Raw genomic sequence first — 15,074 nt, forward strand, 5'->3', positions numbered from 1 at the left:
TTTATTATGCCACTGTATAATGTTTAAAAGAAATTGAAATAAAAGTATCTTGGGGTATTCTTAGGAGTAACATCCAATAGTCTAAAAAATCTACCGCCACAGTCTTGAAGGTGCCAAATCATCAGAGTTTGACTAGTAGCCAGAATAGTGAAGAACCCTGGGGATTTTGGTCTTTCAGAACATTAACAAAAGCCTTCAGATGTACTTCTCCCGATCTCAAACTCCTATACTCTGTGGTGACTCAATTATTTGAGTACTGTATATCGCCCCATCTGTTGCTGCTTTAAAGCAACGTCCTAATGTGAAATCAATTGTGATAGTTTACTGCAGTGCCGTACTTGATTCTGTCATGGTATTGGCAATATTCCGGATTTGTTGTGTGGTGTCTGTAAGCAAGCCTCTATTTCTAGGTCAAAGATAGACACAAAAAGCTGAAGTAACTCAGCGGGACAGGCAGCATCTCTGGAGAGAAGGAATGGGTGACGTTTCGGGTTGAGATCCTTCTTCAGACTGGTTAGGGATAAGGGAAACGAGAGATTATAGATGGTGATGTGGAGAGATAAAGAACAATGAACAATGAATGAAAAAGTAATGATAAAAGAAACAGGCTGTTACAATGCTTACAGTGGCCTGTTTCCTTGATTATGGTTACTTTTTGCAACCAGACCAGATGTGGTCCAGGAATACCCCATTCTCAAAGATGTAAACCACCTCATAAGTGCCAAATGAGTGCCAAGTGGACAATTAATCTAACTTTTCCTGAAATCACTGCCATCGCAGAGGCCTGTCTTGTGCCAAATCACTCCATGCCATCTGACATCAAGGAACACGTGAGAGCACTGGTTACAGTAGAGGCTTCAGAACCCAGCATTGTGGATTATTGCTGAAGATTTGAGTTCTCAAGCCAGCTGCACCTCCAGCCAGCTCATTCCAGTATATCTGATCTGTTAGGTCCTCAATAACGTAGATGTTCTCTCCTGAGAAAGGACAAATCGACTCTGAGTAATTGCTGTCCTGAGAGTCAACTGGTAATGCTCGGTGGCATAATGCTCAGTTTAAGCTTTACCAATATCACATAACTCTTTGATGACTTGTTCCAAAGGTGGACAAAAGAGCTATGTTCTACAGTTATTAGTGTGATTGCTTTTAAAATCCTCTTGAAATTGTAATTGTAATTTATTTGTTTAGGGGACAGTGCATATTAATAAACATTTACATGTAATACGCAAGATTGTAGCCAGTAGCTAATTTCCATCTTTAGTCCCTCTGGTAAACAAGGTAAACACATCACAACACAATCATTCAATAAGAAAAAAGACAAGACAAAACAAAACAAAACAAACAATAAAGTAAAAAAGTAGCAATAAAAGAGCACCATAGGATAATTTTAAGGTAGATTATGATTGCAATTTTGATTTTACAGTAACCATGTTTTTAGATGTTTGGTAAATGAGGTAAGGGTTGGCAGATCCCGTATGACGCATGGTATCGCGTTCCAGGTCTGCGACGCTCGATATGAAAATACTGACTGCCCAAAGACACTTTTCCTAAACGGGACTATACAATCACCCCTGCAGGCTGCTCTTGTCGACCTATTTGTGTTTTTCTTTATGAAGTCCTTTAACGGAGGTGGGGCTAGTCCACGGAAGATTTTGTAAACCAAAATCGAGTCCGAATATTTTATTACATTTTCCCAGCTTAGCAGATCAAATTTCTTCAGGATGCTACAGTGATGGTACATTCTGGGCTTTTTGTCAAGAGTTTTTAGGGCTTGTTTATAAGCAATTTCAACAGGCTTTAGTGTGGACTTACATCTTATAAATCTTTATATGATCAAAGCACATTCACAATGCAGAGCAAATAATTATTAAAATGCAAATTAACATTGTTCTTCACAGCCATTCCTCGCCCCTGACATTGTGCAAGTTGTTGGGATAGATACACTGGGAACTTGCTACAACTTTGTTCCTCCACACAATGTAATGTTGGAGCCAATTATTGAAAAGTGTCAACAACACTGATAACAGCTTCAGAACTTCTACATTCATGAGTAAACCCAGTAGTTTATTTAGTTTCAGTTATGCGCTTTAGGTTATATGGGTAAATGTCAGTTATAGTGGAGTCAATTGTTGACATTTCAACAGAAATTTTGGACTAATATTTCACAGCAGGTTTTAAATTTTCTTTAATATTTTTCATTTATTTTTACTGGGGATTTTGCTGAAAGATCTTAATTCTCTCAAAAGCTTGAGCTTAGAGTCATATTACTTTTCCTAAAACTTCAATTCTGCATTATGTTTGGAATATGCAGTCTCAGTATGCACTCTGTCTTTAATTTCTTATCATGCTTCAGTCCGTACAGTGAATTGCAATGCAAAATATTTCTATGTGGTTACTAACAGGTTCTACAGGTTAGTTTTCTTTAAAGACATTTGAAAGTGAAAGCTCTGCCGAGAGAGACTGCCTATTCAAATTGGGTGCTGTCTGTGCAGTTTACATATTCTCCCTGTGACTGCGTGTGTTACCCCTGGGTGCACCAGTTTCCTCCCACATCTCAAAAATGTGTAGGTTTGTAGGTTAATTGCCTTCTGTAGATTGCCCCTAATGTGTAGACAGTGGATTTGAAAGTGGGATAACATAGAACTAATACAAACGGTGATAAGTGGTTGGCATGGACTCTGTGGGCCAAAGGGACTTTCCCCATACTGTATCTCTAAAAACTAAAAATAACTTGCATGAATATGGCAGATTGCATGGTTTGCATTCAATGAACGGTCGGTGGCATACTGAGCTGAATGATATATCAAAAAGGGTGGACCATAAGAAAACACCCAAATGATAAACCAAGAGTTAATTTCTGAAGCCAACTAATTTGTGGTTATTTCTATACTTTTATGAACGAGAGGGGAAATGTACCCCAGGGTCTCATTATCCAGTGACTCTGACATAGGACATGTGACTTTGGCAAGTGACACACTTTGGCGCAGGCAGGCCCCAGCATGGCTGTGACGCCTTCCACAGGGCATTCTAGTAAAACTCCCTTTGTAGTCCCGCATAAGAAGGGTGACAATTCATACGTTCCACTGAGAAACTGGTATCTCTGGAACAGTTGCATGGTAATAGCCAATATATTTATAAAGCATGGGGAGCCTGTGAGATAAGCAAAAAAGTCTGAAGAAGGGTCACGACCCGAAACGTCACCCATTCTTTCTCTCCAGAGATGCTGCCTGTCCTGCTGAGTCACTCCAGCTTTTTGTGTCTATGGTTTGCCTAACAGTTTCTTATCTCTTTGTTCCAGGTTGTCACCTCTGATGTACTACGGACAGCACGACTATTGATCCTCCACATGGTGAGTCATTAAATCCATTCATCTAACAGCCATAAAGGGGAAGCTTGTTCACAAAGGGGAGCCTATCTGACTTTAGTCAGATAACAAAAATGTTGATGAACAGCTAATGTATCTTTTGCTAAATTTCTTTTAAAATTAAAATTTCTTCATCAGTTTCTTTGGGGAGAACGTATTTCTCTCATGCAGAGTTCTCTCGATACATACAAGATTTTATTGCTGTAATTAGAGTAGCAAGCCACGTTTATTGTCAAATGCACAAGAACAGCGAGACACGTATTGCTGCAACTAAAATCTTGATTGCAGCAACATCACAGACTTGGACAACATCCAAAACCACAAATTATACATAAGTTACATGAAAGTTCTGCAAGACAGTGAAAAGAAAAGCACCGTGGGGGAAAAAAACAACGAGTAAACAAGTGAGTGGTAGATCGCTCCACCATGTAGTTTCACCAAGAATGAGCTTACGCATATAGTATCTCCTTTCCTGATCTCCATGCGAGTCCGATCTTTCTAGACAACAAATTACTCTTGACTAATTTGCCAATTTGTACAGAGGAAGCTTCCACAAATACTAACATCGTAACCACCAAGCATTTGTTGCTATTGATTCTTCTATGAGGCATCAATACTTCACTATTGTTCCTCAACTGAAACTCTTAAATCCATCGAAATAGGCAATTGCGTTTAGTTCAATATCTCATCCGTTGTATGGTAGTTGTATGGTAGTGTTGTATGGTAGTGTCTGCTTTGGTTTGTGCAACTGGAGGTTGAACCCACAACCATCAGACTCTGAGATAACTGTGATACCCACTGAGCTCAGAGGACTCCACAAAACTGTTCCTTGTCTTGGCTCCAGCATTTCAATAAAATGACTGGCATTTCCCTTCTACCACTCAATGTTTGCCTTGCTTATACTGAGCCTTGTGTAGGAAGAGCTTCTGAGTTTGATTTGTGATCCGAACTGCATATGGTGATCCCTGCCACAGTTTGAGGATTAGAATAGATTCCAACATTTCTGGATACAGAGAATAGAACCGTGGATTAGATTAGATTAGATTAGATATAAATTATTGCCACACAGCCAGGCTGGTGGAAATTTGGGTTGTCTGCAGCGATACAATAATAAAGAACACACAACCACCATAAAACTGTAACACAAACATCCACCACAGCATTCATCACTGTGGTGGAAGGCATAAAATTTGGCCAGTCCTCCTCCATTTCCCCCCCGTGGTCAGGACCAGAGTCCAGAGTCAGTCCAGGATCGGCTCTTCCTCACCGGAGACCGCGGCTTTAAGTTGTTGTAGGCCACAGACCGGCGGTCAAGATTTAAGTCCCCGCCGCAGCCAGAAGCACCGTAGACTGCAGGGCCGGCGGTCGAAGCTCCCCTCCAGGGGTGATGGTAAGTCCATGCCGGACACGCGGTAGAAGTCGGCCGCGGGCCGGCAGTGATGGCTTCTTCTTCCCCCGGGTCCCCATCGTGAGATCCCGGGCTGTAGACGCCGCACCAGCTGGAGCTCTGCAGACCGCGACTTCAGGCCGCGACTTCAGGCTGCCGGCTGCCCCGGGCCAGCGAAACGGAGCGCTCCCCTCCAGCGAGCCCCAGCGAGGGCTCACCCGCTCCACGCCGAGAGTCCACGCTGCGCCCGCCGCTGAAGCCCCGGGCGCGTCTCCGGGAAAGGCCGCGTCGATCCTTGATGTTAGGCCACGGGGGAGGCGACCTGGAAAAACTCGCCTCTCCGTGGAGGAGGCGACCGAAGCGGTTCCCCCTTACCCCCCCACACCACCCCCCACACAAAACACACAAAGAAACATTAAATACAGACTTTAAAACATACTAAAAAAATAAAATAAAGTTGAAAAACTGACGAGCTGCATGACATGGCTGCTGCCAGAGCAGCGCCCCCTCGATTGGATTAGAGGACACTCTCATTACCTTTCATTCAAATGAATCTGTGTTAACTAACCAAAATGTTAACTATTATCCTGTTGACACTCTCTCTTGAGGCTCATAATCTCACATGAATAGAAGACCATTCGGCTCATGGAGTCTAAACTGGCTCGCAGAAGAATCCCATTACTCCATTAATTCTCCGATGCTGTGAGGTTGTGGCTTTACTAGCTGCGCCCCAGTGCTACCCTAAAGAGCAAAGTTATAAACTTGTTGGATTAAGGTGAGGAGTAGAAGACATGATGAAAAAAACATTTTGAACAATCTAAAATAAGGGTTTTTTTGCCAGGATGAGGTCCTACATGAACAGTGATAACATGGTCTGAAACTGTCAGCACCACAGACCAGTCAGCCTGCCTATCAGTTGTCATGGAAACTGACTACAGAATAATTCTAGAAAACCCACTTACACTAAAGGCAGCACGTCATGGGCAGCTGGGGATTTGTCACACTGTACAAGTTTAGTTTTAGGGTGATTTAGATCAGCGACAGGTATCGTGTGCTTGATATTATGAATGTCATCTTCAGGACGCAGCTTTCACAGGAGGCTTAGCTAGGAGGAAATTGTAAATTGGATAATAAATCATTCTAACAAGAAGTAGAAAAAAGTCATATAGATGATTTCAAGTTTTTAGATGTGCCTTTCTTCCTTATTTTTCCTGTAGGCAGTAATTGGAGTATGTACAGGTTAAGGCAATATCAGATGATGTGAAAATAGCAAACCTGTGGTATCCAGTGGCTCAGACAAGATAATAGGAAATTATCCTATTATTACAACCAGTAATAATGCTGACAATAATCCCATGCAAGACCATATAACCATATAACCATATAACAATTACAGCACGGAAAACAAAACGAAGACAAAAGCTCATTAAAAAAAAGATTAGTTTAATGACCCAGCAACCAACACAAGTCAGCACAAGTGACCATTTAATGGAGACAGAAGAGACTGCAGATGCTGGAATCTCGAGGAAAGAACAAACTGGAGGAACTCAGTGGGTCAGGCAGTATCTGGAGGGAAATGGACAGACAGACAAAAGCTTTTCACTGTACATGTGACAATAAACTAAATTAAACTAGACATTTGGCGTCGGAACCCTTCTTCAGACTGATCATTTTATGAGACAGTATACTCTGAATACCGAGAGAGTGGTGAGAATGTAGAATCACTAGCACGTGGGGCTCGGGAGGCAGCTATCCCACTCTGAGATGGAAGATCACAGGCACGTAACATTCTAGAGACTGCAATACTGAGGGAGTGCTGCATGGTCAATACTATTGAAATTAGGACCTCCACCTGCCCCCACCCTTTACTAGAATACAAAGGTCCATGGCACTATTTCCCATCCCCAAAATCCTAATTGATGCTCATTGTTGTGTTTTGTGTAATCATGATTTTCTAGGTCTTGGGGTTATTTTTTAGTCCACTTTCTAACTCCTGGTAATGTTTAGTGAGATTTAATGTGTGTATAAAATTCTAAGGGGATTTGGCAGGGTGAATGCATGGAGTCTTTCATCCAGGGTAGGGAATCAAGAACCAGAGGACATAAGTTCAAGGTGAGCGAGGAAAGATTTAATAGGAACCTGAGGGGTGACCTTTTCATCAGAGGGTGGTGGGTGGGAATGGGCAGCCAGAGAAATTAGTTGAGGCAGGTACAATAACAACATTTAAAAGACACTTGGACAGGCACATCGATAGAAAAGGTTTAGAGGGATACGGACCAAATGCGGGCAGATAGGACTAGCTTATAAGTGGCATCTTGGTCAGCGTGGACAAGTTAGACAAATGAGCCTGTTTCTGTGCTGTATGACTTTACGACATCAATGTTCAGTGGAAAAGATGGAATAATATACATCCAAATACTAATTTATCGTACCCTTCAAAAACTAGGTCTTCAATCTAGAACTTAGTGTGGGATCCAACAACATTAAAAATACTGCTTCTATGAATTGTAGAAATCATAATGGAAATGAGCCTGGGACATTCTTAATCTGGATCTGTAAATTGTCAGCACAAATAAATTTCTAACTAAGCACTTGTTATCAATCTTATTAAGCAAAATTTATTTGCAAGATATAGAAATTTCATTTTGGAAGCCTCTGCTACAACCTGACCTTTGACAATAGACAATCATCAATAGGTGCAGGAGTAGGCCATTCGGCCCTTCGAGCCAGCATTGCCATTCACTGTGATCATGGCTGATCATCCACAATCAGCACCCCGTTCCTGCCTTCTACCCATATCCCTTGACTCTGCTATCTTTAAGAGCTCTCTCTATCCAACTCTCTCTTGAAAGCATCCAGTGAATTGGCCTCCACTGCCTTCTGAGGCAGAGAATTCCACAGATTCACAACTCTCTGGGTGAAAATGTTTTTCCTCCTCTCTGTTCTAAATGGCCTACCCCTTATTCTTAAACTGGCCCCTGGTTCTGGGCTCCCCCAACATTGGGAACATTTCCTGCCTCTAACATGTCCAATCCCTTAATAATCTTGTTCAAAAGGGAACTGCAGATGCTGGAATATCGAAGGTACACAAAATTGCTGGGGAAACTCAGCGGGTGCAGCAGCATCTATGGAGCGAAGGAAATAGGCGACGTTTCGGCCCGAAACGTCGCCTATTTCCTTCGCTCCATAGATGCTGCTGCACCCGCTGAGTTTCCCCAGCAATTTTGTGTACCTTAATAATCTTATATGTTTCAATAAGATCCCCTCTCATCCTTTTAAATTCCAGAGTATACAAGCCCAGTCGCTCCATTCAATCAACATATGACAGTCCCGCCATTCCCGTTCCTGCCTTAACTGCTGCATGCTTAATGCTGATCTATGCGCTAAAATTAGAGAGTGTTCCATTTCCTAATACTGACATCCATCCGTCTGGTTTACAAAATTCACATCACAAAGGTGAAAAGGATTGTTTGGCGCTCTGCAGAAGGACTTGGACAGGTTGGGTGGCAAAGATGTTGCAGATGGAATGCAGCATAGCATAGTGTGCGTTCATATACTTTGGTAGTAGGAATGAAGCAATAAATTATTTTCTAAATGGTGAAAGGATTCAGAAAACAGAGGGGCAAAGGGAGTGCTGGTGCAGGATTCCCAAAAGTTAATTTGCAAGGTGAATTTGTAGTCAGGAAGGCAAATGCAATGTTGGCATTTATTTCAAGAGAAGTAGAATAGGAAAAAAAAGGATGCAATGCTGGGGCTTTATAATGCATTGGTCAGACCGCATTTGGAGTATTATGAACTGTTTTGGGCCCCATATCTGAAGAGGGATGTACTGACGTTGGAGAAGATCCAGAGGAGGTATGCGAGAATGATCATGGGGATGACTGGGTTAACATATGATGAGCGTTTGACAGATCTGGGCTGTACTCACTGGAGTTTGGAAGGACGAGGGGGGACCTGATTGAAACTTACAAACTAATGAAGGCTTGGATAAAGTGGATGTGGAGAGGATGTTTCCACTAGTTGGAGCGTCTAGGACCAGAGGACACAACCTGATCGATGGGCCAGATGGCCTAATTCTGCTCCTATGACATGAACTCTCCCTCTCTTTACGTTTATATCCACACCATTTACTTTTTGACACACAACATGAGGTAACTCAGGTGAAATTATAAAGGAATAAATGAATCATGTAAAGCACAGCAATTCGAATAAACGGTAAACCAGCAGAAATGAGTTTACAGGTGCACTGTAATATTATCTTTAATCAATACTGGTAATTGCCCTCCTTTCTTTCCTTCTCTATCATCCTTGACTGCCTTTTATACAGGAACACATAAAATTCATTTCTGCCCAGTTTTTAATCCGGCCTCTGTTATTGTCAGACACATACTCCTAATTGTGCATAGAAGAGACTTGAACTTTATTTCGCCTTCCATCACAGTGAGGAATGTGTAGGAGTCACTGTGGTGGATGTTCATGGTAAAATGTGTTTTTGAGTGATCTGTTATTTTTTATTGTATGACTGACCTGGCCAATGAAATTCCTCGCATGTTGCAAAACATACTTGGCGAATAAAGTGCGATTCTGATTCTGAATTACAGATTGGTTATTTGTATGAAAGAAGACTATTCGGCCCACACCATTCAGGAAAGCATTTGATCTGAATGTTTGGATTCGGTTTTAAATCGTAATCTGGCTAGTAATTAATGTATATTGAGATGACTCCGAGTAGAGTCATCTCATCTGTTTCACACCCCAGAGCCCTGCATTTTATTGTCTCTCACATGCCTATCCAATTCCATTTTGAAGGCGCATTCCAGTATTTTCCTTTTCACAGAGCTATCAAGTTATTAATTGTAGTGAAACTGCACAAGCCTTCTCCTTCTAAGCAATAAGAAGTCACTGGAAGCAGTCCACGTTGGGAATTGAGCTGATGGTTTTTGTTCCTCTTAATGATCCAAGAATACTGGCACTGACTGGAATAGCCTTGCTTCATACAGTTAACCCATGCATCATAAATTGATACAGTTCCATAACATGCCATATTTAACCCATGAAGATGGTGGGGGAAATCCTGAAATTACAGCTCACTAATAAATTATTTATTTATTTGATGGTGGTTCCTCTGCTTCCAGATAGACTTTTCAAACCATTCTATAATCTGCATCAGGTAGGTTGTATTCCAGCAATTTTGTGTACCTTCGATATTCCAGCATCTGCAGTTCCCTTTTGAACAGGTTGTATTTTAAGCTGGGCACAATGCAGTAAATGTCAAGTATCTGTCTTGTTAAAGCTGTTTGGCTTCTGCCCAGTTAATAAAGTGACTGTGAAATAACTGTCCTGTAAGAGTCAGCAAACTCTTGGGCGTTGGCCTCAACTGCCCCAATCAGCAATTGGTCCCGTTAATCGAAGGAAGGAAGTCACTCAGCACTCTGAGACCTCACAACCACCAGAATGAGCAATATACTTTTTCATTACGGAGGGATTGTTTAACTTTGAAGCCATTAAAGTCATTAGGTATCTGTCATCAGCTGAGTAGATAAAGGAACCAGTATACTTCTCTGACCTCAGCACCCCCCGATGCACTTTACAACTAATTAATCAATTTTGAAGTGAAATGTAGTCACTGTTGTTATTTGGGGAAATGTAACACAATGGAAGATCCCAGGAAGATCCCACAAACAGCAATCTGTGTTGTGTTGTGTTGTGTTGGGCAAGAGATATATATTGGCAGGACATCAGGAATACTTAAAAAAAAATGTTCTGTAGAAACATTGTAACAATATTCTTCTACCTTTTTATTGAAAGGCTGCATATCCAATAGTGCAAGACTATGTATGCTGCCACTACACCCTGCAGGAGGCTGAACAGGTGACACAACAGTCAGCAGAGTGGCGCTGCAGAACAGACGGCACAGTGGCGCAGCAGATAGTGCCACTGCCACACACCTTCAGCAACCCGGGGTCAATCCTGGCCTCTTGTGCTCTTTGGTGTAGAGCTTGCACACTCTCCCTGTAACCACATGGGGTTTCCCCCTGTGCTTCTCCCAAAGATTTGTTGGTAGGTGAATTGGCCTGTGTAGGTAGAGAGTAGGGCATGAGTCAATAGGTACCGGATGTGAGAGAGTGTATGTTGCCGGGAAATAACTGAGTGAATGGTACTGATGAGAATGTTCTGTGAGCTAACATAGATGGGCTGAATAGCCTCCTTTCCTGTCAATACAAATGAGATACAGTATAATGAGTGATGACTGGATCAGCTTCTGCTTCCCAGATTCTTTCCCTGTCCAATTAGCAGCCACTGCTCCCATATCTGCTCCTGCCCCAGCTATTGCCCTTCCCTGTCCCTGCGCCCAATCGTGCCTCCTCTTCTTCTGCTCATGCATAAGGATGGAGATGGTCCACGTACGTAAGAAACAAAAAAGCTATCATATTCTTTGGAAACATCAATAGATAATTTCAGAAAGAGAACAAAAGTTAAGCTAAAATGTTTAAGTGTTTTATTTTCTCTCTCTTATCTTGTGCAGGGCCGAGACTTTCCCTTTGATGACTGTGGACGTTCATTTACCTGCTTCCCAATGGAGAACCCCAGTGGCAAAGCAGAGGCTCTTGTCTGTAACATTGACGTTCAGTTGTACCTCATGACACACAAGGTCAGTTACTTGTGAATGATTCTGGGAAGAAAGGGCAAAGTCTGTGGTCATCCACCGTAACCCTACTTCAGTTGGCTGAGGATTCTTTCAATGGCGAGAAGCCAGGAACTGTTGTAGATGGGAGAGAGATTGAGATTCTGTCCACATATATAATAAAATTGTCAGATGCAAAAATGTAAGTTAAACAGTGAGAAGATTTTTATTAAATCTGCAGAAAAATAGAAAAATGAAAAAATTAAACATTTAAAGAAAACCAATACATCGCTTGAAATACTTAAAAAACAAACTTTAATCCATGAATGCCTTTCCTCTCAGGTGAGATGAATGATGATAATTGTTGACTCAGAAAGGAGAAGATGTGAGACCCCACTCATTTTAATTGGTGGGTCAGAGGTGATGAGAGTTTGCAGCTTCAGAATTTTTCACAATAATATCTTGGATAACCTGTCCTGGGCCCAGCACATAGATGAAATCACAAGCCAGGGCCTCTAATTTCTAAAGAGATTTGAAATGTCACCAAATACTCTACAGATTTAACTGATGTACTCTAGGTAAGATCCTGATGTATAGAAAGGATATGGCAATACCAATGCAAAGGAATGCAAGAAGCTGTAGGAAGTGGTGGACTCAGCCTGGCCCATCACAGGCACAGTCCGCCCCACCATCAAAAGCATCTAAATGCGGAGCTGCTTCAAGAAAGTGGCAACTATCATCAAGGTTCCCCATTATCCGGGCAATGCCCTTCTTCTCAGTGCTACCATCGGGCAAGTGTGAAAACCCAGACTCCTGTATCATTACCTAGAAGAGAGAAAGGGAATGGCCAGGGTGGCAGACATCCTTGATGATATTTCCAGCCTTCTTAATGCAATGCATCATGAGGATGGACTAGATCGAAGGAAGTGACGGGTCTGTGATTGACTGGGCATCATATTCACCACTCTGCAAGTTTAGGCTGTCTACAGCAGAGCAGTTGCCATACCAGGTAGAAATGCATCTCGTCAGAATATTTTCCATAGCATATCTAGAAGTTCGAGATTCCATGTGGACTTGCTGAACCTTCTCAAGCTCCAAAGGAAGTAAATATATTGATGCACTTTTATGATTGCCTCATCAGTGTGAAGGGACCAGGTTAGGTTGCTGGTGATATGGGGCCAATTAACTTGAAACTGCCGACCATCTCTGCAGCAGCACCCCCCATCAGTCTGAAGAAGGGTTTCGGCCCGAAACGTCGCCTATTTCCTTCGCTCCATAGATGCTGCTGCACCCGCTGAGTTTCTCCAGCAATTTTGTGTACCTTCTGCAGCAGCTCTGTTGGTTTGTGGGTTGGAATGGGTTGCGTTCACCCCTCACTTCCTGAGGTCAACAACAAACTCTTTCATCTTGCTGCCGTTAAGGGCTAGGTTATTGCCCTGACACCATGACACTAGGTTCTCATTCTCTTTCCCGCACTTCGTCTCAGGTGAACTTAAAGATCGACGGAGTTGTACTTGGCCACTTAGCCATTGGTGCACAGGGAGTAGGAACGGAGCACACACCTCTGAGGGCACCAGTGTTAAGGATGGAGGAAATATGATGACCAATTCTAACTGACTGAGGTCAACTGGTCAAGAAGTCCAGAAGCCATTTGCAGGTGGAGGTCCCAAGGCCAATGTCCAGTTTATGGAAGAGCTAACGTGTTCTTATAATGTTGAAGTCTGAGCTGTAATCAATGAATAGCTGACATAGGTGTTCTTATTATTAAGAGCTGAATATAGTGGAAGGGAGATGGCATCCTCCGTAGATCTATTTTTCCTGTATGCGAATTGCAAGAGGTCTAGTGTAGGAAGGAACTGCAGATGCTGGTTTACACTGAAGATAGACACAAAATGCTGGAGTAACTCAGCGGGACAGGAGGCATCTCTGGATAGAAGGAATGGGTGACATTTCGGGTCGAGACCCTTCTTCAGATTTGCAAGAGGTTTAGATTGTCCAGAAGACTGGTACAGATGTAGGCCATTATCAATCTTTCAAATCACTTCATTATGTTGATTTTAGAGTTTCTGGTCAGTAGTTATTAGAACTGGAATGATGGAGGTTTCCTTGAAGCAGATGGGAGCAGAAGACTTGAAGTGAGAGGTTGAAGATGTCAGTGAAGACTGTGGCCAGTAGATTGGTGCATGATTTTAGAACCAGTCCAGCGATTTCATCCGGGCCGACTGCTTTTCGAGAGTTTACCCTCATGAAAGTCAGATCTGATTTCTGCCACCAAGAGGTATGGGACAGAGCCAATGGAGCATGTGGCAGCGCACATATGTGGAGATTTGTTTTCCGATTCATAACGGATATAAAATGCATTAAACTCATGCAGGAGAGATGCATTGTTGTCAGATATCACCACTGACTTTGGCTTGTAGCCTGTAATGGTATTCCTGCCTGCCATCGTTGCCTGGTATCCGTTTGATGAAATGGAGCCTCCAGCTTGTTTTGGAAGTCTCTCTTGGCATCCCTGAGAGCTTTGTGGAGATTATACGTGGCATTCGTGTACAGTGCAAGATCATCCTTCTTGGAAAATCATGGATCTGGACTTAAGCAGACAGTGGGTGTCCCTGGCCGTGCAAGTTTTTGTTGAGGATAGACCCTTCATGGGTTTTGTCAGAATGCAGTTGTCAATGCATTTCTTGATGAAACCCGCGACGTTTGAGGTATACTCATTCAGGATAGTTGATGTGGTCTTGAGCATGTTCCAGTCCACTGACTCAAGACAGTCCTCAATAGACCCTCAGCCTCCACAGTCCTTGTGTGTAGACAAGGGAGGTTGATGGTGGGGGAACTTGGTGGTGATAATGTTATTGTATCAGAGGTAAGTGGTACCGTTTGTGTTGGTAATAGTCATGGCTTGGTCTTTGTGGGGGATGGATCTTGCCACTTGAACTTGACTGATACCTGACTGTTGTCTTCGCCTTGTGGCTTGTAGTTAGTGCTTGGTTCAACTGAATGTTGTATAATCATCAGTTGATGTCTCCACTTCCAAGTTACGATGTGGTAAGGTTTTTTTTGCAGCAAATAAAAATGGCCCTTAGAAAATTATCCTGCACTGGTGATGAATGACTTGTATTAACCAACACACATTATGCTATGCATGGGTATGACAGTGATTAACTGGATTGGACTTTTCCTGGTTTTTGTGAGAAACCTAAAGATGCAGAGTATCAGGGATGGAATACCAGATGACCTGTCTTGGTGTGAGGGAAATCAGGGCAGCAGGAGAAACTGTAATTTAAGGAATTCAGAGATCTTGATATGATCATGGAATGGATATGGTTGCACAAAAGGAAGGAGTGAGGGCATTGAGGGATTTTAAAACAACGAGGAGAACTTTAAATTGAGGAATTAGCTGTCACTACCTACATTTCCATCATCCTGTGTTCACAGCATCACAGCACCAGAGATTTGTGTTCAACTCTGGCCGCTGTCTGTGTGGACTTTACTTGTTCTTCCTGTGACTCTGCTGGCTTTATTCCAGGTTCTCTGGTTCCTCACACATCTCAAAACGTGCAGCCTGGTCGCTTAATTGGCCATTGTAAATTGACCTAGAGCGTCAGGGAGTGGTGTAATTTGGAAAATGGGAGAGGAATTGATGAGAACATGGGGATATTTTTTTTTAAATTTGATAATTGTAGGATGAGTATAAT

General features: G+C 42.5%; 1 protein-coding gene across 1 annotated transcript in view; it reads left to right on the top strand.

The window, feature by feature from the left end:
- Window positions 1-15,074, top strand: part of fcsk (fucose kinase) — a 147,644-nt gene that overhangs the window by 69,082 nt on the left and 63,488 nt on the right. The window contains exons 5-6 of the mRNA XM_033036003.1: window positions 3,299-3,349; window positions 11,278-11,403. Of these exons, the coding sequence (XP_032891894.1) occupies window positions 3,299-3,349; window positions 11,278-11,403 (177 nt within the window). The remainder of the gene's footprint in view (window positions 1-3,298; window positions 3,350-11,277; window positions 11,404-15,074) is intronic.

The sequence above is a fragment of the Amblyraja radiata genome, chromosome 17 (assembly GCF_010909765.2).
Source record: "Amblyraja radiata isolate CabotCenter1 chromosome 17, sAmbRad1.1.pri, whole genome shotgun sequence".
Lineage (NCBI taxonomy): Eukaryota > Metazoa > Chordata > Chondrichthyes > Rajiformes > Rajidae > Amblyraja > Amblyraja radiata.